This window comes from Cavia porcellus, unplaced genomic scaffold (genome assembly GCF_034190915.1).
Source record: "Cavia porcellus strain 051 isolate PalLab524CR breed Dunkin Hartley unplaced genomic scaffold, mCavPor4.1 scaffold_32, whole genome shotgun sequence".
Lineage (NCBI taxonomy): Eukaryota > Metazoa > Chordata > Mammalia > Rodentia > Caviidae > Cavia > Cavia porcellus.
Window position 1 is genome coordinate 25,446,401 of NW_026947515.1, and position 27,907 is coordinate 25,474,307.

At 51.8% G+C, this 27,907-nt stretch overlaps 1 protein-coding gene across 4 annotated transcripts; it reads left to right on the forward strand.

Moving 5' to 3' along the window:
* Nucleotides 1–27,900, forward strand: Cdc42ep4 (CDC42 effector protein 4). Of its 4 annotated transcripts, none has more exons than XM_023562884.2 (3): nucleotides 10–160; nucleotides 857–1,210; nucleotides 25,147–27,900. In XM_023562884.2, exon 3 carries the CDS (start codon nucleotides 25,248–25,250, stop codon nucleotides 26,280–26,282), a length of 1,035 nt encoding a protein of 344 aa, XP_023418652.1. In that variant the 5' UTR covers nucleotides 10–160; nucleotides 857–1,210; nucleotides 25,147–25,247; the 3' UTR covers nucleotides 26,283–27,900. The 4 variants fall into 4 exon arrangements, with proteins under 4 accessions (XP_005001460.1, XP_023418652.1, XP_023418653.1 ...); XM_023562885.2 differs by having other exon boundaries at nucleotides 857–1,161; XM_005001403.4 differs by lacking the exon at nucleotides 857–1,210 and having other exon boundaries at nucleotides 1–160.
* The last annotated feature ends 7 nt before the right edge of the window (nucleotides 27,901–27,907 follow it).

Consider the following 27,907-nt stretch of genomic DNA (forward strand, 5'->3'; position numbering starts at 1 on the left):
GCCTGCGAGGGGCGTGTCCCGGCTCCCGGCCCAGGAGCCCGCGGCCCGAGCGAGCTGGATTCCCGCGTGGACATGGGCCGCCGGCCGGGCCGCGGCGCCGAGCCCACCGAGGGGAGCGCACAGCCGCGCAGATCCCGCTCCCGGGATTCTGGAAGCCGAGGTAGGCGACCGGCACCCGCTTCTGGCCGTGACAGCCTCGCGCGCCCTGCGAGGCCTGGGCGGGCTTGAGCCCCTTCGTGGGCGGTGAGCACTGAGAGAGCTCGGGTGGGGGCCGCCACGGGCAGGGGACAAGGGCGCACAGACCCCAGATCCTCCGCCCGCCGCCTGTCGCCGCTCCCGCCCGGAGAGGTGGGGCTGGGCCCGGGCGCCCGTGGAGCTGTCGGGGTGTCGGGACCTGGAGCTACGGACCGTGTCCCAAGAGAGTGGGGCTTGGAGAGTTGGAGTATCAAAAGGCGGGATGCAACGTGGCAGGGATCGATTTCTGCTCCCAAGATTGGAACTCGCCGGTGTGGCCAAGGGTGCTGCTGGCGGCGGGCCGAAGAGGCAGGGTTTGAAGTCCACCCCCTTGCTCAGGAATGGGGCGTGTGTCGTTGTGGGTCGGAGCGCAACCTTCGGCAGCCTGCAGTCTGCCGGAGAGGGGTGTGTGCGCGCAGAGTTCCCTGTGAATCAGAACCCAATCGTGCGCCTGTGGTGACAGAGGCGTGTACACTCGCTCGCCCTCGTACACACACTGCAGCATACGCCACCCAGTGTCACTGGACAGGGGAGAGGAGGGAAGGCGCAGCCTGAAAGGGAATGGCCCAGGGAACAAACACTCCCCCGCCCCGCCCTCGCCAGCTCTTTCCTTCCCTCCCAGCCAGGCTCCCGCTCCGCCCGCCTCCCGTGGAAGACTTGGAGGCCAAGGCCGCGAGAGGCCCAGGCTCCTCCGGACGGGGTGGGGCCCAGCCCAGCTGCCGGCCGCCTCGGAACCGGAGAGACGGCTTTGCGCCGGGCTGCACGCCGCGTGCGCCGGGAGCGCAGTGTTCACGGAGAGGTCGCGGTCAGCTAGCGATTGGTTAATGATTTAACCACAAGCTTCAGGCGGTCGAGCTCGGATAGGGGTCTCTGGCTCCGCCCCTCGGAGCGCCCCCAGCTGGAGTTACAAAACCGCCCCCTGGCCTGGTGAGTCCCAAGAGCTGCCCTGCTCGCTGGACATCCCGGCCATCCGCGGGTGAGTGCCCCGGCCCGAAGGGGCTCGGCGGGAACCGGGCCTGGAGGTCTCAGCCTGGTTCGGCTTCCTGGTAGAGTTCTGAAGTGTGCACATGTGTGTGTGTGTGTGTGTGTGTGTGTGTGTGTGTGTGTGTGGTTGCTCTCTGTTAACTCAAACCAGGTTCCTTGTGTTTGTGCGATGAGATACTGCGGCCTGGGCTTTGGAAGTTTTGTGTTTCTCCCAGGGAGAATGGAGGGGAAATACAATGCTTTCTCTTTTCTTGTCTGGGAACTTCACCCCCTCCATCGCCCCACCACTTGCAATTTGCCTAGCTCCTTTCTCCAAGCAGGGCTCACAGCTTTGGAAGCTGTGTATTGAAATGGGGGACGATCCTGGGGGAAGGGGGGTGTCATTTTGCTGAGAAGTCCTCTACCTTTCTGAGGGGTTGGCAAGGGGAGACAGACAGTCCACATCCTTCCCCAGATAGAGGGATGTAAACATTGAGAGAGGGGCTGGGGGGGGGGGCTCCTGCAGCACGGCAAGCCACCGTCTGGGTTTCTAATAACTGGGAAGCATCCCCCGCCCCCTTCTGAGCTGGGCTGGAGGAGGGGACCACCAGCAGGATGGACTGAATTTTAAGAGAACAAAGAACAGGGCACAAAGGAAGGGGGAGTTGAGCCATAGATTTCAGAAATAGGGTTTTGCTGGAGCAGAGCCAGGGCAGCCCCAAGGCCCCTGGTGAAGATGAGGTGTGAGGCACCCGCCCTGCTGGGCAGCTGGAGCCTCAGTGTGGGGTGCTGTGTTGGCTCTTTGCTCATCTGCTCATCGGTTGACCTGTGCAAGCTGCCTGTGGCTGATAAGTGTGGTTTATTCCCTGCACCCCAAACTTGGACCTTGCCCTGCCACTGCTGAGGATAGCTGCTCTTTCCTACAACCGGGGACTTCAGGGGACACCAAGAGGTTTTCCCAGGGATCCTGGTGATCCCAGCAGGGACAGAAGGGTGCATGTGTGATAAAGTGAGTCTACCCCAAGTGGTGGGAATTCTGGGCTGTCTTGGGTCCTCCTACATCTCCAGGATTTCGTGGGTCCCTGGTCATTATGGACCCGGAGCTTAAGTTCAGCTGTTAAGGCTCAGGCCTCTGCTTTCAGCATTCTTTCCGTATTCAGTGGTTTCTGCCTTTCTCCCTCTTAACCTCTGTTCTTTCCTCCGCATCTATGCTTGTCCCAGTTGGTGTGTACCCATCCTATTTCTGCTCTATGCCTCTTGGAACTAATGTCCAGGTCTCCTGGCCTAGGGACCTAGAAGTCACATTCAAACCAGGGTCTCAAGTGTCATCTGCAAAGCAGGAGGGTGAGTTGGTGGATGCTGACCTGGAAGGGGACTCTTAGACCCCCAGTGTGCAAGTCAGGAACTTTTTGTGGTGGCCCATACTGGTAATCTCAGCACTTCCGAGGCTGAGGCGGGAGTATTGCAAGTTTGAGGCTACATAGGGATACCCTGCCAAAGGGAAAAAAAATTCCAAGAGTTTGCAGAAAAGGCCTTTTAGTTTTGGCTCTGGAACTCTAGTTCCCTCCACCTTTGGAGTAACTGATTGATTTCTGTGACCAGGACAAGTTGTGCCCAGTTTGGAAGCCAGGTGTTTGATATTGATCTCTCTCTCTTTCTTCCAATGTTTTCCTTTATCTCCTCTAGTTCACCCCCATCCCATCTAGATTGGGGTGCAGGTAGAAAGGTCCAAAGCCAGAGTGTCAGGGGAACGGTGGGGCAGCACCCCCAGCCTGGCCTGTAGACCATCCCACAGACTTAGAGGCTCTTGTCCCTGTGGGGGAGAGGGGAGGAGTTTGTCCCTTGAAGGAACTTCGGAGCTGGGTTGATGCCAGAGATATGGCTGGTGGGTGGAGAGAGAGGTTGAGCAATCTCTGAGAGCTCAGAGGGTTGACCTGAGCCGGGCAATGCAGGCTTTCTTCGACCTTGTGGGAAAAGAATCAAAGTTTTGTGTAGAGGACACCCTGAGAGGTGGTCCACTGAGATGATGTGACCCCCAACTCCAGCCAGTAATGTACTTCTGAAGGGCCCTGGGAAGTCCACACAGGTGCCTGCCCTGTCTGGGTGAAGATCTGGACAGTATCGAAGGCAGGGACTCCAGTTGGTGGCAGGACGTAGCCCTGTCTTGCTAGTAAGGCACTGAAAGTTTAGCATTTGCTTCCCACTGCCCCCTTGAAACATGCTTCTCAGGGGCACTTCAGGCTTCCTTCCAGCTGAGGATCACTGGAGTTTGCCTCAGGCACTACCAGCCTACAGCTCCAGTGACAGGCCAGGGTGGCAGTGCTGGCACCCAGAGCCACTCCTCCTTTGCCTGGAACAGGGGAATTGGTGATCTGTACTCCACCTCCCGAGCCGAAGTAGCTCCCTTTGGGTGCTCAGGTGAGAGCATTTTGGGGTGTGCCATGAATACACCTGGAGTTTCCTCTCTTTTCTTCTTCCCAGGGCTGACAGCATCTGAAAAGCAATAGTGCCAGGGCAAAAGGACCCCTGGCATTGTAATGCTCAGCCACGGCCTCTTCAGTCACCACACTCCGTTTTAGCCCTCATGGTGGCAGAGGAGATCACCAGGGCAGCCACCAGCTCCTTACCAGTCTCTGGGTTCTCCCTGTGCACAGTCACTGAACTTGGTCTGGAGACTCCAGCTTTGAAGCTCCCCAAAGTGACAATGAGGCCAGGTTCTATGGTCTAGATTTTCCTTCTTTCTCTCTGCCCTGAAAGCGTCTGCTGTCTGATCCGCCTGTCTGCTCTCTGGTCGCCCCCCCCCCCCCACTACCCTCTGCCCTTCTTTAGGAATTGCCTCTGTGGGGGAGGGGAGGAGGAGACCCAAAGATTCAGAGGGTCCTGCTAACCCCTGGGGTGGAGCTTAATGCTGCCCAAAATGGAGGAGGACAAAACCCCAGGGGGTTCAGAGGGAAGGCAGGAGCCCATGGTGGAGTACGTAGATCCCACTGCGGATCATCTGGGTAGGTGCAGAGTGTGACCTGTTTCCTGTGGCTGGTTAAACTGAATGAAGCCTTGTGCATGATTCACAGTGGTAGCACCCCTCTCCTGCATTCCTGAGCTATCTCATATCCTAGAGAGGAAGGGGAGTTTGCACTTTCCCACCTCAAACTCACTAAATCCTCCTGCCTGAGAACATCCAGGCTTTGCCCTTCTGTGCCACAAAGGTGACAAAGGGTAAGGAAGGATCAAGTGGTTGCCTGTAATCCTAGCTGCTAGGGAGCCTGAGGCAGGAGAGTTGCAAGTTTGAGACTAACCTGGGTGACTTAAAACAGCTGAGCCTAGGGCTGCCTGACCTATTGCCAAAGGGACCGCAGAGAGGACGGAATCTGTACCTGGCTTCAGAGGCTTTTCCATGCAGCTGGTCATCTGCGGGACCCCAGGATTTGGGAAGGGGTCAACCCATGCCATACTAGGAGCTTTTTTTGGATTGAGTGTCCCCAGATGTGTGCCTGGGGCTGACACTTTTGTGTGAAGTTAAAGGAATGACAGAAAGTGTCATTGGGTATGCTAGGTGTCCCCACCTCACCCCTGTGAATGTGGGGACCTGCTGAGAGAGACAGCATGTCTCACAGCCCACATGTAATAGTGGCCGCCCTATTGGATCCTCGCAGTAATGAGGAGGCACAAAATGTCATCAATGGTTTTGAAAGTTAAGGAAGGAGTCCCAGGCACGAGTAACTTGCCTGTTGTGCATACCAGCTGTGACCCAGGGAGTCTGGCTCTTGATACCCAAGCTCTAGAAGGATCGGAGTGGCAGATCTGCCACCTTGAAGCTCACTCAAGAGGACCCCTCCTCCCAGTGTCCCTGTGCTCCCTACTCCTTGGCAAAGCGAAACCAAATGAGGCCTGGAGGATCTGATTTCAAGTGTTTGCTTCCTTCTGTGACGAGGCAGCAGGAGGGAGGGAGGAGTCCTGCTGAGGAGCTGCAGGACACTCCCAGTGAAGGAGAGTTGTCCTGGGGGGACAGTTCAGCCCCCAGCCTGGCACACTTCCTGTCCTCTGTGCTGCTGGTTTGCTCTGGGTGAGACCACACATTTCCAGGAAGCACCCTGTAAGTAAGCAGAGTTGCCGGATGTGCCTGAGTCACTGGCTCTGCGTCCTCTGGGCTCCTTGGATGGCTGTCCTTTCCGGTCACTCCCAGGTCTTGGCTCCTTTTCGTTCCTTGTCTGAGCCGTTGACATTCTAGGTGGTGGGTGAGGCCTGCTTTCTCCTTCACTCTCCTTCGTACTTCCTTCTTCCAGTTCAAGGCGTCCGATTCTGGGTGAAAATGGAGGTAAGGAGCAATAAACCAGTTTGCAGCCGCAAGGCAGGGTCCATGCATCCCAGGATTAAACTGTGCTTGCCTGGAATTGTGGAGAATGAGTGCCCAGGTTAGGGGGACTTTTAACTAGAAATTGTATGCAAAACTGTGTACCTCCTGTAGGCTTTCAGGCAGCCATAGCTGTCATTACATCTCCAAGACAGTTCCCAGTGGTACCTCCAGTATTTCTTACGCCAGACTAGAAAAATCTGAATTCAGAATCTTGCAGGTCTAGATTCTTCTTTCAGATCCATCCTGGCCAGCTATGTGACTTGGTTGAATGATTTAACCTGCTAAGACTTCATTTTTTTCATTATCGGCAGGGTGGGAGTGATTATAATCCATGGGATTATTGGGAAGAACATGAGTGATAAAGCCTCTCAAATGCTTAGGACAATGTATCACAACAGAGAAGCAGTTTAATCAACATCCAGCATCTAACACAATGCTGGGGAAAAGCTCAGTAATTGTTACTTCTTTCTCATACTTCTTCCATGACCTGTGGCCCAGAGATACTTGTAGGTTGGTGCAGGACTGTCTCCCTGAGGCTGAGTAGCAATATGATAACATTCCTAGAGTGACTTCCTTGGCACCACAGCCATATATATCTGTCAGGACTCAAGAAATTGTCATTCCCAAGCCCTGCTACATCTGATCTGGTTTGTTCCTTGTTTAAACCTTACTGGAAGCTGGGCGTGGTCCCCCATGCTTGTACTCCCAGAGCTGGGGAGGCTGAGGTGGGAGGAGGGCCATGAGTTCAAAGCCAGCCTAAATGACACAGTGAGACCCTGTTTCAAATCAAACAAAAGAACAAACCAAAAAAAAAAAAAAATTGACTGTCGATGTCCGCTCCCGGCCGGCAGGAAGGACACACGACAAAGTCTGGTAGTGGACAACCTTTTCTTTTTATTTTCCTTCTCCGTACAGCCTGCCCTGGGTTCTCCCAGCTGAAGCCTCCTTTGGTCTGCTCCCCGCGGCTCCTTTTGTGCTTCAGCCTGCCCCAAAGCCTCTACCGGTCCGCTCTCCGCGGCTCCTTTTGGGCTTCTACTTCCGGGCTTCTATCTGGCTTCTTCTTCCGCCCAGGGGTGGCACCGGTATATATACGGGTACAGTGTCCAATCATGTTAAAGTAAGCAAGGCAAGCTGATTGGCTAACATCATCAGTTGCCAGGCAGACTATATTGTTGAGCGGGTTGTTTACGCGGTAAGCAGGAAACTAACATATTCGATGGGAGGGGTAATCTACCTCAGGCCTCACTCTTTACTACAGGCCTCACGTCCGCCAAGTGAGGCGACCGGGCTCGGGGCTGCGGCTCCCAACATCTCCCCCTTTTTTATTTTTTATGAATGTGCGCATCGTAGCCCTTCCTGGACTGGGTGCAGAGGCTTATGCCCTATGCGTAGGCCCACCGTAGGTCCTTGGCTTAGACCCTGGTCGGCCGTCCCATGGTCTGCCAAGGCCCTGAGGCCCTCGTCCTTTTTCTAGGGCCAGGCACAAACTGGACGGAACCTGGATGCACACAAGCTTGCACTCATTCTCTCTCCGTAAAGAAATCCCCTCGGAGAGAAATTTAGACCTGGGCAGCATCTAACAGTCCAGCGGCTTACGTGCAGGATGGGGTAGGGCCTGGCTTAGGTCGAGTCATGCTGGGGAGGCACGCTCTTACCCGTCATTGACTCATCTACCCTGCTATATCATAATTTTTTAGAGGAGGAGTGTGGGAAGCTCACCGTCCCTAGACTCGGTCGTAGGCTAGGCGAGCGAGCCATGCATATGCCTGAGGATCTTCTTGTCCATTTCGGGCTACCGCTATTTCTATTCATCTTGTTGGTTGGTCTGTGATGGATCTCCAGTAGGGCAGGTCTGATCTTTAGTCGAGGGCTTTGTTGTCCGTGTCAGTCTCTCCGGTATCCACAGTGGTTCTCGTCCCGATTCCTGTGGGAAAACACAAACCGCGCCTCGGTTCCAGCTGATTACCGGATCCGGGCCCATCCATTGTCCTGTCAGGACATCTTTCCACTTCACCCACCCTTTATGGTTGGGGGAAGGGTTGCAGTGCTCCACAGCTGGGGAGCGATTATCATTATTTAAATTTAAAAAATTGTGTGTGAATAGTGCCATGGATAATCGTGCCTTTGGGGCCAGGCCTTGGCCTACTCCCCCTTTTTGTTTTTGTAAAATTTCTTTGAGGCTTCTATGAGCCCTCTCAATGATTCCTTGACCTTGGGGATTGTATGGGATACCATGTTTTAATTGAACCTCCATCATTTTGCAGAACTCATTGAAGGCTTTGCCTATATAGGCTGGTCCATTATCAGTTTTTAATATTTTTGGTTTGCCCCATGCGGCCCAAGCCGCCAGGCAATGATTGATCACATTAGACACTTTTTCACCTGTTTCTGCTGTTGCAAATATGACGCGAGAACAGGTGTCTGTGGAAACATGAACATATTTAAGAGTCCCAAACTCCTGTATATGTGTGATGTCCATCTGCCAAACATCACCAGGGATCAAACCTCGAGGGTTTACTCCCATCGGTATGGCAGGTTTGTATGTGGCACAGGAGTCACATAGTCGCACGATATCTCGTGCATCTGCTCTAGAAACATGGAAATGGTTTGCTAGTGTCCTGGCATTAACATGAAATTTATCATGGAAGGCACGGGCTCGCTCGATTGGTGTTAGTAAGGTAAAAATCCATAACGGGCGAGTGGCAGTGTCAGCAGCCGCATTCCCCTGTGCCATAGGCCCTGGCAGGGATGTATGTGCTCTTATGTGGGTGGTGAAGACCTTATGGTGTCTGTTCTGAAGCAATGTCTGGATAGACAGGAACAGCCCAGCCACTGTGGAAGTGGATCTAATTAAACCGGCAGTCTCAAGCACTTGCATAGCATTGACCACATACCTAGAATCGGAGACAATGTTAATGGCCTCTGAGAACCGTTCAAGAATCATTTTAACGATCTGCAGTTCCACCACCTGAGGCTGATCTGGTTCAAATTGTATGGTAACCGGGGGCTTGCCTAGGATCACATAGGCGCCTATCCCCGTCTTGGAGCCATCTGTGTATATTGTAGTTGCTGGGACTAATGGCTCAGAGGCAGTAACCTTTGGAAAAATTATAGGGTGCTGAGTGACAAATGACAAGATAGGGTCTTTAGGGTATTGATTGTTTATATCCCCATGGAAAACACATCTCAGAATGGCCCAAGTATCTATGCAGGCAGCCAGGGTCTTGATCTGGCTGGCGGTATAGGGTACTCGGATGGCTTGTGGTCCTGAGCCAAAATGTTGGACAGCTCTATCATGCGCTTCAAGGGCCAATGAAGCGACTGCCTCCGGGTAATGCTCTATGACTTTTGCAGGTGAGACCTTAGGGTGTATCCACAGTAGTGGTCCTTTCTGCCAAATCACCGCTGTAGGCTGTAGACTAGTCTGTAGCAAACAGACATCAAAGGGTCGCCCTGGTTCAATTCTGTGTAAGGTAGCCCCACCTAAGGCTTCCTCTACTCTCTGTAAGGCAGCTCTTGCCTCAGGAGTGAGCCTCCTGTGGGAGGCTATATCTGGGTCTCCCTTCAGAAGGTCGAACAGGGGTTTGAGATCTGAATTTGGTATATGTAAATATGGCCTAATCCAATTAATGTCTCCCAATAGCTTTTGCATGTCATTTAGGGTCCTAACGCCATCCGTCCTAATGGTGACCTTCTGCGGAGAGACTAGCATAGGGGAGATTCTCGCGCCTAAGTAGGTCACCATTTCTCCTCCCTGAATCTTGTCGGGGGCAACATGTAGATTAGCTTGTCTCAGGGCCTCGACCAACTGGCTGAGCATATTATTTAGCATGTCTGGGTCCCTGCCGCTGAGCAAAAGGTCGTCCATGTAATGCATACATCTTATCTTGGGAAAGGATTTTCGTAGGGGGGCCAGTAGGGAATCAAGGTAAATCTGACACATAGTGGGACTGTTGGCCATGCCTTGGGGCAACGTTACCCACTCGTATCTGAGATCAGGGCTTTCTTGGTTAATGGTGGGCAAAGTAAAGGCAAACCTATGAGTGTCCTCTGGGTGCAGGGGAATTGAGAAGAAACAGTCTCTAAGGTCTATAACATAAACTGGCCAGGACTGAGGGATGGCTGAGAGAGCTGGCAGCCCCCTCTGGACCGCCCCCAGGGACTGCATCTGCGCGTTGACCGCCCTTAGATCATGGAGCAGCCTCCACTTGCCAGACTTTTTCTTAATTATAAAAATGGGGGTGTTCCATGGGGAGGTTGATGGCTTAATATGTCCTAATCTGAGTTGTGTACTGACTATTTCTGACAAGGCTAATAGCTTCTCCTTAGGCAGGGGCCACTGAGGTACCCAAACCGGATCATTTGATTTCCAGGTGATTTTGATCGAAGTGGGTAGGAGAGCTTCTTCAGCGGCCCCTAAGAAAAACCCAATCCTTGCCTACCTTTTTTGTTTTCTACTGGTATTGGGGATGTCCGACCCTGTAGGGCATTGCCCAAGCCTTTGCCGGGGGTATATCCCTGGTTCCTGAGTATATCCTTAGCCTGGGGGGAGCAGTTTGACGTAAGCGTGACATCCATCTGAGTGAGGATGTCCCTTCCCCATAGAGACACTGGCAACTGCAACACAAACGGTTGGAAATGGCCCTGATGACCCTCCTCATCGCACCAGAGCAGGGTTGAAGCACTAACCTGAGGAGCTGACACCATCCCCAGGCCCTGCAGCGTGTTATCTGCAGTGTTGGTGGGCCAGTTGGAAGGCCAATCCTTTCTGGAGATAATGGAACGGTCAGCTCCTGTGTCTAGGAGCCCTGTTATATTCTTGCCATTGACCTTAAGTGAGAGCATGGGCCTTTTATCAAGTGTCATATGGAGTCCCTCAAAGACTTCCCCTGAGGAACCGAAACCTTGACTTTCTCTAATTTTCTGCTTTGAGGGAAATCTCTTGTGGAGACTGGGGAGCAGCAAGAGCTGCGCTATCTTGTCTCCTTTATTAATTACCATAGTACCCACAAGAGATTGAACCATAATTTTAATATGTCCTGTGTAGTCTGAGTCTATGACCCCCGGGACTACTGTGAGACCCCGAAGGGCCGTGGAGGATCTCCCGATCACCAGACCCACGGAATTTTCGGGTAACGGTCCCTTAAAGGTGGTTTCAACCACTTGAACACCCATATCAGGCACTAATATAAGTCCTGAGGCGACACTGAGGTCCACACCTGCTGACCCAGGGGTGGCCCTTGTTGAAGGCTGCCACCCTGAGCTGTCCTGTCTCTGGGGCGGGGGCCCGCCTTCGAAGGGGGCCCCCTCTGGCCGTTTTTTGGCTCTCTAGCATCTTGTCCACAAATACGGTTGCCCTGAGCATCAAAGACCGACCTACACTCCTCAGCTTTGTGTGATCCCTTCTTGCATCGCCCACAAACATATGGTTCTTCATTCCTAGGGCGAGGCCTAGCATCTGCATTGTTTGGGCAGTGACGTTTAATGTGTCCTGGCTCCCCGCAGGCAAAACACCCTTTAGCCTTACATTCCCCTTCTAACCCGCGAGGTCCCCTCTGCTGTACAGCCGCGGCCAGGAGAGCAGCCACTCCCGAGTTGGAGAGCGGCCCCCCTATCTCTCTGCATATCCTAATCCAGGCATTGAGGTCCTTGTTCTTATGAGGAGCTATCGCTGCCTTGCACTCCTTTGTACACTGTTCGAAAATCAGCTGCCTTACCAGCGGTCGAGCCACTCCCGGATCAGAAAATATCTTATCGGCAGCATCTTGCATTCGGGCCACAAAGTCAACAAATGGCTCTGTGGTACCCTGAATTATTTTTGAAAGACACAAGGAGGCTGTTCCAGCACCACTTACTTGCTTCCAGGCGCGGAGTCCTATGGCATTGATTTGCTCATAGACAGCGCCGGGGAACTGGGTCTGGTCATCAGCGTGCCGACCTTCTCCCATAAGCATTTCCTTGTTCCACCCCCGGTTTCCTCGATTGGCGTTTTTCTCAGCCTGCTCGGCAGAGAACTCTGCATACCAGGCTCGCCAATCCAGGTAACTGCCCGAGGGCAGACAGGCCTTTGCCAGCTGAATCCAGTCCGCGGGGGTGAGGGGCCCAGAAGACAGATTCTCCAGCATGGCAATGGTGTAAGGCGCAGTCGGCCCAAAGGTTGTAACTGCATTTTTAAGTTCTCTAATCTGCTTTATCTCAAAAGGCTCCCATACATTGCGTCCCTGGCCCATAGCTACTTGTACAGGAAATATCTCGTAGGGGCCACTATCTATCCCAGGTGGATGTACCTCATGAGACAAGCGTCCCCCCTGCCAAAGCCGCCTGTAAAAATACCGACCCGCCGGCGGCGGAGCATAAGACAGCGGCCGTGATTGGGCGGAAAATGGGGGCCCGTGCATCACTTCCTGTTCTGGCGAAAGGGGAGAGAGCTCCCAGGCGGCCGCCTCGTGGCGAGGGACCGCCTCCCTCTCGCGCCGGGGCGCACTCAGGAGCTCTCTACTCCTCCGCAGACCAGGTTGAGCAGAGCGCAATTCGCGGCGTGACGCTGGAAAAGAACCCTGCGACTCCTTATTGAGCGACTTAGGCTCCTGACAGCTGGTCTCTTTGGCCTCCCTGCCATTCAACTTTCCCTCGTCCTCGGAGTCAGACGACTCCGAGGCTAGAGCCCCGTCCTCCTCCTTAGCATCCTTGTTCCCCTTGACAGACACCTCTCGGGAGCTCCCTGACTGGGCCTGCTCAGATACCCTGCATACTTTTGTAAGCTCTTGAGAGCTTTCTCCACAACCACCCTCGCTCTTAGTGCCGCTACCTAGCATGTTTCCCATTTTTTAATATGTTACTCACCGCGTGAGGCCCAAGGAATCCGCCACTTACGCGTGAGCCTGAGGGGAGTCTAAAAGCCCTGTAGGTGCGCGCCACCCAGAGCCCAGGCTTATCCCCAACTCACCTGTCTCGCAGCTCTGTACTGGAGCGTTGTCCACTTCCACGTCGCGGGGGTGATCAGTCCCCGTACGGGCCACCAAATGTCGATGTCCGCTCCCGGCCGGCAGGAAGGACACACGACAAAGTCTGGTAGTGGACAACCTTTTCTTTTTATTTTCCTTCTCCGTACAGCCTGCCCTGGGTTCTCCCAGCTGAAGCCTCCTTTGGTCTGCTCCCCGCGGCTCCTTTTGTGCTTCAGCCTGCCCCAAAGCCTCTACCGGTCCGCTCTCCGCGGCTCCTTTTGGGCTTCTACTTCCGGGCTTCTATCTGGCTTCTTCTTCCGCCCAGGGGTGGCACCGGTATATATACGGGTACAGTGTCCAATCATGTTAAAGTAAGCAAGGCAAGCTGATTGGCTAACATCATCAGTTGCCAGGCAGACTATATTGTTGAGCGGGTTGTTTACGCGGTAAGCAGGAAACTAACATATTCGATGGGAGGGGTAATCTACCTCAGGCCTCACTCTTTACTACAGGCCTCACGTCCGCCAAGTGAGGCGACCGGGCTCGGGGCTGCGGCTCCCAACAATTGACCACACTGGATTCCCTCTGGTGTACTTCCTAGCAGTGACAGCTATATTATCTAGTGGTGGCATGGCCTCCTCTATAAACTGTAAAATTCTGCAAATTCCTCAAGGTAATGGAGAATATCAGTATGAATCCAGGGATAAACACGACAATGGCAATAACTCTTGGATGATACCAGGATGCCAGGAGCCAGGGGTATAGCTGATATATTTAAATTATATGTATGTTATTGTCAAACATGTAACTTTAAGAGTTTTAGTAGCCACACTTTAAAAAGTAAAGCAAGATGAACTTTAAAAATTTAACCCAGTAAATCTAAAATATTGTGGTTTTCATGTAAACATTGAAAAATGATAGAGAGTTTGCATGCTTTTTACAGCGACTGAGATGTAGAATATCACTGTAAATGCCAGAAGCAGAGGTGTTCCCTGTGAGTAACAGCATTCCACGGTAGGTTGACAACTATAGCAGATGTAACTACATAGGAATGAAAAATGGAGATTGCAGATTGTGGGATTGTCTATTGGCAGCCTCTGAAGGTTTAGTCACAGGGCCAGGATTTTAGCTCAGCATCGAAGTACCTACTTGGCCAACCTGAGGTCCTGAGTTCAATTCCTGGTACCAGAGAAAGGAGAAAGAAAGAGGAAGGAAGGATTCAGTCATGAAGTTGATTAGTGTAGAAGGCAGTAAAAGTTTAATAGGCTGACCCTTAAATATATTAGGGGGAAAATGTACCTTCCCGATACGCTTTTTATTATCAATCAGAAAATACAGGTATGTAAAAAGGAACCTATCCATAACCATGAAAGAATCCAACATAAACATGACAAGACTTTAATAAATAAAAGACAATGTTGTAATAAACTCAGTTTTTCCCAAAGTAGTTTATTTATTCTTCTTTTAATTCTAATATAATTCTATCCATATTTCTTCTTGGAACATAAAATATCTCTAAAGTGTACCTGGAAAACTAAATAAATTAGAAAAGCTAAGATGATTTTAGGTCAAAAGTTAAGGTAGAGGGCAACCTACTCAGAAAGGTAGAGGTATTACCCAACCAGGTACTCAAAATATATCTGGCAACATTCTAGACCTGGTTTAAAAATAGCGGAGACCAAAGGGGGGGCGGGAAGCAAATCTTGATATAGGCCTGTGGCTGAGTGGTATCAGAATTTCATGGATGACAAAGGAGATAGTATTTGTTGCTTTGCTTACATTTTAAAACAAAACTGCTTTTGTAAGGGATCAGGAGCTAAAATTACTTCAATGTTACATTGTAATTTTTAATGTTCCATTCAAGTGCTTCACAGTTTTATAAATCACAGACAGGGCTAGTTCGGGGTATTTTCTTCTAGTCTCTGGGTGAGTGTGTGTATGTATGTGGGGGGTAGTGTATGAGTGCTTTTCAATTTACTAAACTGTAGATCTAGGGAAAAAACAAGGGCTAGGAAAAGTCACTAAAGCCAGAAACCATAAGGCAGATTTAGCCATGGAAAAGCAAGCAATGAAATCACCATAATGTAAACAGACATATGAAAATTTGCAGATATATTTGCAAAACATGACAGTCAAACTTTTCAGTAGGCTTGATAAAGACATGATATGAGTCGAAAGAAAAAGATGAAGGCGTTGCCTTCCAGTAAATAATAAAACAATTGGCTCATAAGAAGAAGAACAGATGACAAAATGCACATTTTAGTATAAGGCTCACCCTCATTAGTAATTAAGCAAATGCAAATTACAAGTTTGGAGGGAAGGTTATGTTTATGTTATTTTCAGTTCAATGAAAAAGCATAACCATTGACGTTGGTCTAGTTAGGCATCGTGGGCTGTGTTCTTTGGGTTGGAATTTGGTGAAGCCTTGTGAAGAACAAGATAACCATAAGAAACAAAATAATTTACTCAGGAATCCTCAGGAAATTGTAAAATTCTGCCTGGATAGTTACAGAGTTTTAACCAAAGGCTGAAACAATTTGCATTTATCAGAGCCTCAGGGACTGTGAAATTTAGAGTATTGGGATTTAATTTCAAACAATGTTGCATAACTTGTTAACAGGTGAATACTTTCATCCAAATGTGAACAATAGTTGGCTTTATCGTCTGCAGTGGAAAGTACTGTTTGTCTAATAAGCACAGAGCTGCCTAAAGAAAGCATTACATGTAATTTATATTGCTATCTATCTATATTTTGTTTGTTTGTTTGTTTGTTTTTATCGGTACCGGGGATTGAACTCATGACCGCCTGCTTGCAAGGCAGGTGCTTATGCTGCTGAGCTAAATCCCCAGCGCCTTGTTTGTTTGTTTTTGAGACAGGGTCTCACTGTGTGACCCAGGCTAGCCTGGAACTCAGCCTCTCAAATGCTGAGAGTGCAGGTGTATACCATCACATCCATCTCTAAAAGCTTTTTAAAATACAAAAGCAGTTGGTGAAATGAACATTTTATTTAGATATGTTCAAAATCTAATTTAATGTAAGATCTAATTTTACATTTGCAACATACTGTTTTTGTCTTCTTGAGACAAGGTTTCATTATGCAGTTCAGGCTGGCCTTGAACTCACAGTAGTTCTCCTGCTTCAGCCTCTTGCTGCTGGATTGCAGGTATGTACCACCATGCCCAGCCTAGCATACTGTTGTATACTTAGCACCTCACAGTTTAGCCAAGCCATGTTTCAACCATTCAGGAGGCGCATAAAGTTGGTGGCCACCCAGGTAGACAGCGTAGATGTGAAGTGTGTAATATTGTACAGAGAGGCTACCTGCAGGGAATATTTAGAGAAATGCCTGCCTGCCTGGACTATTGCTCTCCTCCGTGTGCAGCTCCCCCAGGAGCCTCCCTCTGATTGATTTGTCTCTTTCCACCCCCCAGTATCCTCCTGCTTCCCTGCTCCCTGAGCAAGGATGCCTGGAGAATGTGCATCGCCTTGCAGCAGTGGAAAATGCACGTTGACACCTGGGGTCTCACTCATTTTTCCTTCCAGGTAGGGGCCACCAAAGCACAGATGCTGTTCCTCTCTAGGAAATGGGGTGTGCCCTACTGTGTCTGGGCTGGAGCTGGCCTGGATTGAGTGGCCAGCGGGGTACATGTAATAGTTTGGAGATTGTCAGAGCCAGAGTGGGGGAGTCTTCCTCTTTGTGAGCTGCATCTAGAAAGACCATAAAGTGAAGACAGAGCAGGGCAGACAGGAAAAGTCTTTGCAGCAGGCCCTTGTGGAATCCTGTCCCTGAGTACACCTGGAGGGTGGTCCTGGCTTTTGCTGATGATCTCGGCTGGTACTGTCTGTCAGAATATCCAGAGGGTCCCATCTGAGGAGGCATCAAATGTAGTCACCCCTGGGGCACACCTCTAATGGAGGAACTCATAAAGTGAGTCCTAGTTTCAAGGGTTTTTGTTAAACAGCCTTCCTGAGCCCTCCAACCCCATCCTTCCACACATGCATTCTCAGCCATAGACATCTGCCATCTGCTCAGGACAGATAGCTTTCCCTCCTGCCAGAAGTGGGCTCGTAGTACCATTTAGCATCTGTGAAAAGGCCAGATGTGGTGTATGTGCCTATAATCCCAGCACTTGGGAGGCTGAGGCAGGAGAATCACCATGAATGTGAGGTCAGCCTGGGCTATCTAGTGAGACTCTGCCTCAAACCCTAGGGCCAGGGGTTTAGCTCAGTAGCATAAGTGCTTGCCTGGCAAGCACAATGTCATGAGTTAGATTCTCGGTACAAAACAAAACAAACAGTTGTTAGAGTATTAGAGGGAACTAGGGTCACCATCTAAGCCTCAGTTTGCCTGTCTGTAAATGGAGATGATGGTGACACTTGCTGTATAGTCATGACCTCTGTGATATGTCCAGTACTGTGGCTGCCCCCAGTAAGGAAGGGTGCCTGCCGACAGAAGGGCAGTGTGGCACGTGGCCAGTCGCCAGGGCCCAGATGCTGCATTCTCCCTTGAGTGACCTCCACGCCTTCTTGTTTTTTCTGCTACCTTGCAGTGTGAGCAGTGTGGCTGAGCTGGGGTCGTGGGAGTGGCAGAAGACTGGCCTTCACCTGCCCAGGATATGTCGGGCAGGATCCCACTGTCGTGTGGGAGGCTGGCCTCCAGCTCAGAGCTTGAGTGTCACTGGACCAAGGCCAGTCTCCGGTGGGGTGGGAGTGATTGTTATCACTGAGCCTCCTCTGCTCAGCTGAGGAGGCTCAAGTACCAGGAAGCAGCTGCTGGGGAGCAGTTTGTCTTTTGGAGGGAAAGAGTCTTAGTATCCATACCTTCCTCCCAGACCACTGGGCATATAACAAGTGTCTGAGAAATTTGTCCAGCCTGGGGGTTCCTTGGGGTGCCTTGGGGAGAGAAAGAAGGCAGACATCAGAGAGAGAAACTTTGGATGAGAAACGGGCAGAATGGAAATATGCCTGGATCGAATCGGGGACCTCTCAGCCTCTGCTTGCTGTGTTTTCGTTACAGCCGCCGAGCCCTGAGAACTAGAGAGTTTTAAGTCGGTTTTGAAATTAGTCTTTTCCTTAAGCCTTTGATGCTTTGAGATTCTTCTTATTGTTGTCACTAAGATTGCCTTACCACATTAAAGGAACTTTTTAAGAAAAACAAACTAGTTTTTCTCTCGAGCCTAACATGATTCTTAATTTCTCTGTGTGCCTTCTGTCTTAATTTATGAGTGCGTGTTGGTAACCTTGTCATTGCTTTGGGTAAAAGTGTGTGTGCGCGTGTGCGTGTGCACGAGTGCACACGCGGCCTCTTTTCCCTCTTGCTGAAAGCCTTTTGGTGAGCAGCTCCCTGTGTCACTGGACGGCAGTCTGTTAAGTTTGTGGGTCCCTGTTTTCTCAGCTCCCCTCTTTCTGCTGAGCGCTAGGTTTTTGCCAGCTCCTGCTGCTCTGAGTAAGGCTTCAGGGAGTGGCTGTCTAGGGGGCTTTTTTCCCCTTTGACACAGTTCCATTGGGGGAATTTGCAGCTGAGAAAGTTGCTGCGTGTACTCAGCTGAGAAAACCTTGCCATAGTTGCAGGTGCCCCAAGGTCACCCTGGCTTGGGATCATGAGGACTCTACACAGCTCTGGGATTGGGGTTGGGACTTTCTCCCTGGCTGGTGGACAGAGTCTTTTCCTTCTGTTTCCTGGCTCTTTAAGCAAGAAGTTGACAGATACAGGAAGGTCTGGGCTGGCACCTGGCAGTGCCCCACGAAGTGTTATGTGAGGGGGAGAGTGTTGGTTGGGGTGCAGTTCACTGGCACTGTCACTGTCAGCAAATCACTTTTCCCTGCCTTGCAGCTTCAGGGAGACCGCTGGGTTGGATAAATCTGTGACATAGTGCAAACTACATTTTTCCATCCTTGGGGCACACAAATCTATTGGGGCTGGGTGTGGTGGCTACTTACCTGTAATACTAGCACTTGAGAGGCTGAGATAGGAGGATCACTGTTGAGTTCAACAAGGCCAGCCTGAACTACATTACTGAGTTCTGTCTCAAAAAAAACCAAACAAACAACAACAAAAAAACCCCAAGCTACTTGGGAGGCTAAGATACCAAAATTGCAAGTTTGAGGTTAATCTGAGCAATTTAGCAAGACTCTAAAAAAGTGTGTAGGGAGAGGGGGGTCAGGGTCAGGGACTGTGGGTGGTGCGTACCAGAGTGTAGCTCAGGGGTACAGTACTTGCCAAGCGTAGACAAGACCTTGGATTTAAACCCTAGTATCTCCCCTAAATCCACTCGTTGCGGTGTCCAGGACTGCCTCCCCCTCAGGATATCAAAATTCACTGATGCACAAATCCTTCCCCTAAAATAATGTAGAATTTACATATAACCTATGCTACCTTGCTGTATGTCTAGATTACTCATAATACCCAGTACACTGTAAATGTTATGTAAATAAATGTTGTACTGTGTTGTTTAAGCAATAATGACAGGGGGGGAAGTCTGTACATGTTCGAACAAATGCAGTTGTATCTTTGACATGAGGTTGAGTCTGCAGATGTAAAAATCTACAGATATAACCATATATTGATTTTTTTAAAAAAATCAAACAGGAAACTAAAACCTACTAATACATAGATTAAATACACATGTATGTGTAATGAAAGTGTCTATAAAAATGACACTTTCATACATGCATGTCACATGCATAATTTAGGGTGTATGTATGGTAATGGGAATTAAACCCACGGCCTTCCCACTGACTTACATGACCCACCTTTTTTTTTTCACCAAGTCAAGTTGCCCAGCCTGCCTCAGCCTCCTAAGAGTGCTGGAATTATAGGCATGTGCCACCGTGCCCAGCTACATGTTAGATATTTTTTATGTGGTGCCCTCACACTTCTGGTAGTGCGTTGCTATTTTAGTGGAGTCCTGGAGTGAGAGTTAAGCCCCAGCTCCAATTCATGACTTACTTGGTCTTTCTGTCTCTGAAAAGTATGACCCACCATGCCCAGGTATTTTAAGAAGGTACCTGACACAGATCCGTGAATGCTAACGGAGTCATAACGGTGATATTTCATGTTCCCTTTTGGGCTTTTTTTTTGAGGGGCTGTAATTGTGTTTCTTGAGGCACAGAGTATTTTCAGATAGGGCATTTTAACCCGTTGCGAACAGCCTTCCAAATAGCAGTGCTTTTTGGCAGTACACAGGAAGGAGCTAAAAGATCCACAGTAGTACTGAAGTCAGCTAAAATCGCGCACACATTCCTCAGGGAAATTCGTTCTGGAATATGTAACAACACATCAGAGCACCCAGAGTTGCCCCAACTGCCCCTCGGCCTGTGCCCTGTGCACTGTTTAAATAGACGTCAGCCTTCACATGTCTTCCTACCTTTTCAGGTAAAGGCAAATGAAAGTACTGTCTGGCAGTGAATGTTCCATAAAGTACTCTATCTTTGGTGACAGAAGCCAGGGCTTCCGGGCTCCAATGGAGAGGTTGAGGCCCACGTTAAGCTGAGACTTACATAGCTGCCTTCATTGTGACATAGCGAGAGGCCCCGTTACGATGCCTGAGGCTCTGCTGAATGCTCCCTGTTTTCTTCCTCATTCGGGCTCCCAGCAACCCTTCGTGGCACCTGTACTTCAAGTCATGCCCCGACCCAGCTGTGCCCTCCTCCATAGCCACGTCCATGTCTGGGCCTCCTCCTCTTGGTCCTGCCAGACTCTGGTGTGATCCCTGGCTCCTCTGCCCTCTGCCTCCAATGGCAGGAGCCACTGAGGGTTTTCAAAATCATGAGCCAGTTCACTCTGCGGCTTACAAATGGCTATTGGCTTGTGTACACAGAATGACCTTCAAACCCTCACCTGTCTGGCAGAAGGGGCTCTGCGTGACCAGAACCCTGGCCACATGGGTTCTCATTCTAGGCCTGAAGTGCCACACAGTTGTTCCTGCCTCGTGGCCTCTGTGTGTGCTGTTCCCTCTGACATTGGTGGCATTGCTGGCTCCACCTCGCTCAGCTCTGGCACCGGGTCCTTGGGGCGCCTGCCCCAGCGTCCTCCCTCCCACGCTTCCCTCGATATGCTGAGCTCTGTGAGACACTGCTTTATTTACAGGTTCCCCGCCCCATCACCCCCATACTTGCCTGGACCTGGGAAGATACCATGCTGTTTTCACTTCCATCTCCAGCACCCTAAAAGACTGCAGTAGTCTTTTCCTGGGATTTCCAGGGATTCAGACCAGAGTCTGGCAGCACCAAGAGGAGGAGGCCCAGTATCCATCAGGAACTGCTTCCAGGACCCCCGCAGATACCAACATCCACAGACGCTCAAGTTCTTTATAGGAAATGTCCCAGTATATTCATAGAACCTGGGAGCATCCTGTTAGATATTTTAAATCATCTCCAGGTTGCTTATAATATCTAATTCCCTACAGATGGTGTAAAAATCATGGTTCTACTCTATTATTTAGGGAGTAATAACAAGGAAAAAAGTCTGTGCAGGTTCAGCACAACTAATATTTCTTGCAGAAGTTTTCAGTTGGTTGGATGTTCAGATGTGAAATCGGATATGGGGGGCTGGATATGCTTAAATATTGGAGGAGGCGGGGTGTCTCAACAAGACGGCAGTCAAATGAGTGGGTAATGAAGAGTAACATAGCTTCCAGCGACCATTCCCAGCCATAACTAAAGTCATCTTAGACCAGAGCACTCTCTGTCCAGCTGTATGAGCTGCAGCTGATGCCAGAGGCTGGTTAGGACCCAGAAAGGGCCCGTGGCGGGGGTGGCTGCGCTTGGCAGTGGCAGTGGGCATTGAAGCATGTGTGTACTGGGTTGAGCCATAGGTCAGTCTGTGTCCTATTTCGGACCACACTGCCAGGAGCAGGCCACTGCTGGGCTGGCGAGGGCTGCTGAGCGGTGTGGGGGGAGCACTTGCCATGCACCCTGCCAGGGAGGGTGGTGACAGGGCCGGGCAAAGCTTGTCCTTTGTATTCCCAGGGGCTGAGCTGAGGGTTATTCCCTACTGGGTTCTGTGTCCAGTGGGGTAAGCCTCCCTCCTGGAGCTCATACAAGCTGGGGGACTTCACCTTTCTCCGCAAGGCAGCAGGAGGTTTGGGGATATCCCAGTGGGAAACCATGGGAAGGGCTGGCTGTCGTAGGAAGGCAGCCTGTTTCAGCCTCTTCTCCAAGGCTGAGTCAGAGCTTAGCAGTGCTCCTCCCAAGCTCCTAGGGCCTGATCCCCTCTGGGTAGATACTAGAAGACCCCAAACTTGCATCCCCAGGCCTTTGGTCAGAGCTGTGGTTCCTGTCACCTCCTTGCTCTTAACCTCCTGTTCATTCTCTGTTAGGGTGACTTAGCATCACATGAGCCTGTGACACCAAAGACTAAGAACAACCCAAGAAGTGAGTTCTTGCTGGCCTCAGCTGACAGTCTATCCTGTCTCATCTGAGTTCACACTCAGGCCCCCCCCCACCAGACCCAGGCTTGCCCCTACCTGGACGCCTGGGTGCCGCGGCACCCTCATCACTGAGATGGTGAGGCAAGCAGAGGTTGTGTGTAGACCCCAGCTTTCTTGGGCCCCTTCTTCCCTCCTGGATAGTGAAGGTGACTTGTCACAAGCCTCAAAGACTCATGCCATGCCCTGGGAGTGAGGCCTAGGAAGCAGATGGCATTGAGAGACTTGCCACTTTTCGGGGTATGGAGCCAAGCAGGATGTTGGGGGGCCCTAGGCTGGCCTAGGAAGGGTACACACGCGTGGCAATGCCACACATCTGTTCTCACTGAGTGTCCTCACTGCCCTCTCCTTCATAGCCCTACCTGCCAAGCTGTGCTGGGTAAAGGGTAGCTAATGGGATGATGGCGAGCCCCCTGACCTATAGCTGTGACGGCCTGGACACTTGGTTCCTCTTGGTGACCACAGGAGTCCATAGCACGCACTCCAGTGAGTCCTGGCAGCCGTGGTTTCCCCTCTGCTCTCTGCTGAGTGCTTCGCTTGGGAAACCACAGCGCTTGCTGAGCTTCTTGGTCTGGGGATTCCTCGGTTACATCAAAACCCTTATGAAACTCAGTGTCTGGTGACCAGGCTTTTACCCAGTTCCTACCCTTGGTGCCCCCTCCGTGCCTCTGTTTTGCTGTTGAGCAGTACTGTGCCTTACTTCCATGAGTAGGGTAGTAGATCCCAGACTGGGCCAGCTTTGCCTCCAGGGACATTGGGCTGTCTTGAGACTTTTTGGGTTGCCAAAACTGGGGTAGACCTAGACCTAGGCCTATATTCCAAACCCTATGGGAGGCTAAGACAGGAGGATCACAAGTTTTGGCCCAGCCTGAGCAATTTAGTGACTTAGTGAGACCCTATCAGAATATAAAAAGGGTTGGGGACGTAGCTCAGTGGCCTAGGGTTCCATCCCCTACACGTCTCCCCTACGCCGCTGATGGTGATGGTGATGAGAGGACAATGGATATGAATCGTGTGGCACCCAGCGGGTAGTGGCCAGACACGCTGTGAACATTACTATGCACAGGGCAGTGCCATCCCACCTCCAGTACTCACGCACAGCCACTGCTGTGTCAGGATCTGCTCCAGGACTGCACAGGACTTTCCTCGAGGCAGCAGCCAGGCTGTCTCCTCCCTTCTCTGCACCCCCTGGCCAGGGTGGGGAGGGCACTAGGTTGGTAGTGGTCAAGAGCAGTGCAGTGCTGCTGTCCACCAAGGCCAGAGAAGGACCTGTAGTGGGCAGAAGCACCACCAAAGTGGGACCAGCCCAAGACCAGCTCTGCCCCTGGGGCGTGAACCCCACCGAGGTGCTTTAATCAGGGAGCCTGCTCTCACCCATAGGGTGAAAGTGCTGCTGTGGGTATGCATCCTTCCTGCAATCTGAGAGTCCTGTGCTCTGGAGCTGGGCTCAGGCTCATTGCCTGCCCTGGCAGCAGAGAACCGGGATCTCATGGAAATGTGCTTTAATTTTCTTCTGTGCCCAACATGACTGGCAAAGAGAATTTAGCCTACGAGAATTTTAGTCCCATTTGGGCCCAGGACTCATGGGTGACCCACGGTCACCTATGGCATTCAGTATTAGCAAACTTGACCAAGGGCCAAGTCTACCCTGTCATTTGTTTCTGTTTTTGCATGTACTAGTTTATTTAGAGGCCACACCTGGGAGCAATCCAGTGGAAGGTTTCAAGCCTGGCACGTAGCACCCTCCAGCCAGCCCTGGTGTTTTCTGTAAATAAAGTTTTATTGGGATACCACCATGTCCATTTGTTCTGCATATTATGTTTGGCTGTTTTCTTATAAAAAGACAGAATTAAGTAGTTGTGACAAAGATTGTATCAGCCCCAAAGATGAAAATGTTTGCACGATAGCCCTTTGCAGAAAGGGTTTGCTGGGCCCTGGTCAGGTTGTTCAATGTCTGTTCAGAGGTGGCTGAGGCAGGAGGGTAGGGTGAGGGGAAGGTAATTTGTCTGTGGGTCTGGTGAGAAGGTATGAGTGCTAGCCTGTCCTGCAGGGTCACCTCGGCGGTGGCGGTGGGGGTCCGCTCTGGCTGTGGACTGGCCAGATCACTAGGAGTGCGTCTGTCCCTTAGCCCATCTGAGAACCAGGTATTTGCTGGAGGACAAGTGTGCAAGAGGAGATGGACTGTATGGAGTCCAGAGTGGTGCTGTGTGCTGAGAAGAGGCCAAAGAGGAGAAACTGGGGTTGGGGGACAGAGAATGGTAGGAGGGGGAGGTATTAGACTTTCAGAGACTTTGAAGACTGTGCTACTGCTAGACCAAGTTGAGCACAGGCGAGGAAGAGTGGGGAGGAGCATGGTCACTGTGCCCAGACCAAACTTTGCTGTGGGCAGCATGGCCCTCGAATAGAGATGCCCGAGAGCTGTGCTGTCTGCGGGAGTGGGAGGGAGGCAGCCCCTGAGAACCCCACCCCACTCACAGGCCTACCGCAAGGGTTCTGCAAGTTCCAGGGTTCTACCCTTCTCCACCACTAAAGATTAGAGAAATGAGGGAGTTTCCAAGTCTAGATTCTCCCTGAGAGACCAGAGTTTAAAGGCCCACCATGGAGTTGTTACAGGCGAGATCCTTGTTTGTGGGACACTCAGTGGGACGGGGAGGCTGGGGAGCTGGTTTTGGTCCTCACAGCCCCACCCTAACACTTTCAGGAAAGCCAGGCCACCCACGTTCCTGTCAGTGCTCAGCAGTGTTGCCCTCCCCTTGGGTGCCCGGTCTGTCATTCTCTTTTTACTAAAGACTATAACTCAAGCTGAGATGTCCCCCAGCTCCACAGAGATGGGGTCAGATAGCGGGAGGAACTTCAGAAGTCTCCAGGCTGGCTGTCCTGAATCACTGAGCACCTTCACGTCCTTGGGAATGGTCTCATTTGCTCCTGCAGCATCAGGGTTTGGGGAGTGACTGGGAGAGGCCTTGTCTTTTAGGGGAAAGGTGGTTTCTCTGGAAGGTTTCAGGGCAAGTGTGTTTCTTGCTACTGAATTCTCACTAGAGGTGCAGAACCACTTTGCCCTTGGATGAGACATAGGCAGTGCTGTAGGTTGATTGCTGGATTTGCGCACATTTTTTTATTTGGGTTGGGCAGCAGGGGTTTAGATGACAGCCCCTTGGCAGATGGGCTTTGGTGCCGAGTGGCCAGTCCGTTAACCCTGTCCCTCCTGTGCTCTGCTTACAGCCTTGTGATTTCCTGGTGGCCCGGTCTCCACCCACTGGACTTGCCCTTCAGATTTGATCCCAGACCGTCGGGAGGGTCTGCCTCGCCTTGCAGCCTGCAAGATGCCGATTCTCAAGCAGCTGGTGTCCAGCTCGGTGCACTCCAAGCGCCGTTCTCGCGTGGACCTCACAGCTGAGATGATCAGCGCTCCGCTGGGTGACTTCCGCCATACCATGCATGTGGGCCGGGCTGGGGACGCCTTTGGGGACACCTCCTTCCTCAACAGTAAGGCAGGTGAGCCTGACGGCGAGTCCCTGGATGAGCAGGCCTCCTCCTCCTCTTCCAAACGCAGCCTTCTGTCTCGGAAGTTCCGGGGGAGCAAGCGGTCGCAGTCGGTGACTCGGGGGGACCGGGAGCAGAGGGATATGCTAGGCTCCCTTCGGGACTCGGCTCTCTTCGTCAAGAACGCCATGTCCCTGCCGCAGCTCAATGAGAAAGAGGCCGCAGAGAAGGGCTCCAGCAAGCTGCCCAAGAGCCTGTCATCCAGCCCTGTAAAGAAGGCGGAATCGGGGGAAGGCGGCGCGGAGGAGGCGGCTGCTGGGGAGCTGGGGCCCCGTCGGAATGGAGCCACAGGCCCCCACTCCCCGGACCCACTTCTCGACGAGCAGGCCTTCGGGGACCTGACGGATCTGCCCATTGTGCCCAAAGCCAGCTATGGGCTGAAGCATGCCGAGTCCATCATGTCCTTTCATATTGACCTGGGGCCCTCCATGCTGGGCGATGTCCTCAGCATCATGGACAAGGACGAGTGGGACCCTGAGGAGGATGGTGGCAGTTACCACGCGGATGAGGACCCCCCCAGGGTCGCCCAAGCTGCCCCTTTGGCAGAGGCAGCCCCTTCCCTGGCGAGGCCCTCCCACACGCTGGAGGAGGAGGGGTGGGCGGCAGCAGCCGCCCCCAGCCCCAGCTCAGCCCGCAGTGTAGGCAGCCACACTACGCGGGACAGCAGTTCCCTGTCCAGCTGTACCTCTGGTGTCCTGGAGGATCGCAGCCCAGCCTTCCGGGGCCCAGACAGGGCCCAGGCCACTGCCCCAAGGCAGGCTGACAAGGAGTTCTCCTTCATGGACGAAGAGGAGGAGGATGAGATCCGAGTGTGAGGTGGTCAGGAAGCAGCTGGAGCCAGCGGCTGCCTTTTCTCCCCGCTCCCACCCTCTGTGCCCTTTGACCTTACCATGTGAGCGGCAGCGAGGACCTGTGGATGAGGAGCTCCGGCCGAGCCCACGGCCCTCAGAGGACCTGAGAAGCTGACCTGGGTGCAGACAGGTTGACTGCTTTCCTCACGCACCTGTCCTCTGCAGCACCCCGGGGGGCCAGCTCTAAGCAGAGAAGCCTCTTGGCTTCCTCTTTCTCCAGCCTGGCCCCAAATGGATGCCAGATGCTACCCAGAGTTCCTGCCTTGAGCACCCATTGCAGGTCAGCGAAGGCAGCTCACTCCTTGGCCAGGACACTTGGCTCTCTACCCTGTGCCTGGTGTCCCTGCTATGGCCACTGTCCTGCGCCAAGTGCAGCAGGAGGAAGGAGGTTTGTCTCATCCACCCCCTCCAGCTCCATCCTCGGCTCCTGCTCCAGACCCCTGAGCCCCTCAGAGGCAGAGCAGAGCAGGAGACCAGCCGTGAACCAGACACTACGTATATCCCCTGGCGGGGGTAAGGACAGGATGGTAACAATGGAAGGAAAGCCCTCGGCTTCTGGGGTTCCCGAGAAGGGGCCCTTCCCAGATGACACTAGGAACAGGGCTGAGGCCCCGCCCTATGGGTGTGCTTGTTCTTTATTATTACGTTTAAATCCTTATAGAGCAATATTTGGAACAGTGTTAATAAATAGAATGGAATCCTTTTAGAAAACCTTTATGCCTCCTGTAACTCCTCCTCTCGGAAGTTGCAGTGGCTGTTAGCATAGTCAAGTCTGGGATGCACACTCCTGTGTCAAAGAAACCAGCCCCACCTGAATGATGGGGGGGTGTTCTCGAATTGTCCCATACCCCCACCCCCATAGCTGTTAACAGCTGCAGGAAGCCAGTGTAGATTTCTGGAAAATTATTATTAAAAAATAATCTCTCCTGGGTGGAGCTGTGCTTTGGCTCTCTCAGCCTGTGTGGGACGCACACTTCCTCTTCTTTCTCCAGGCCTCCCCCACCGTGGAGGCCAGGGGCGGGGCCGGGGGCATTGCCAGATTTAAAACTGCAAAAAGAAATCTATGAAACGAAAACCAGAAGGCTAAATTAAATTTGAATTTTAGGTAAACAAAAGATAACTTTTTTAGTATTCGTATACCTCGTACAATTTTTGGAACATTCTTAATGCTAAAGACTTGTTTTTCTGAAATTCAGGTTTTGTGCCTCCTCCTGTAACTCTACCCAGGGGACTGAGTAGAAGCTGGCATGTGAGTCCCAAGGGTGACCTGCCGGTTATTTTTCTGTCCTGGGAATAGGCTGACCAGCCTCTGCCTCTGCTTAGCCAGAGGGAGGAGTTGGGGAGAACTAACCGTAGTACAGGGGTCCTGGCCATCGGGGTGGCGAGCCTGCGGGGACCCTAGCTCTGAGACACTAACCTGGCTCCTGACCCCGAGCTCCCTCAGCCGTGGAATCACGGGGCTGTGCTTGCCCCATTGGTGGCCCTCAGCATCCACCTAGGTCAGTTCCAGACTTTAAACTGTGTATTTTTTTCATGATATTGTTAAAAGCAGCAAGGAAACATTAAAAAGCCCTCTAGCACAGCTGGCA

Excerpts from the sequence above, each read along its gene's own strand:
- Cdc42ep4 (XM_005001403.4), top strand. The coding sequence starts at position 25,248 with ATGCCGATTCTCAAGCAGCTGGTGTCCAGCTCGGTGCACTCCAAGCGC.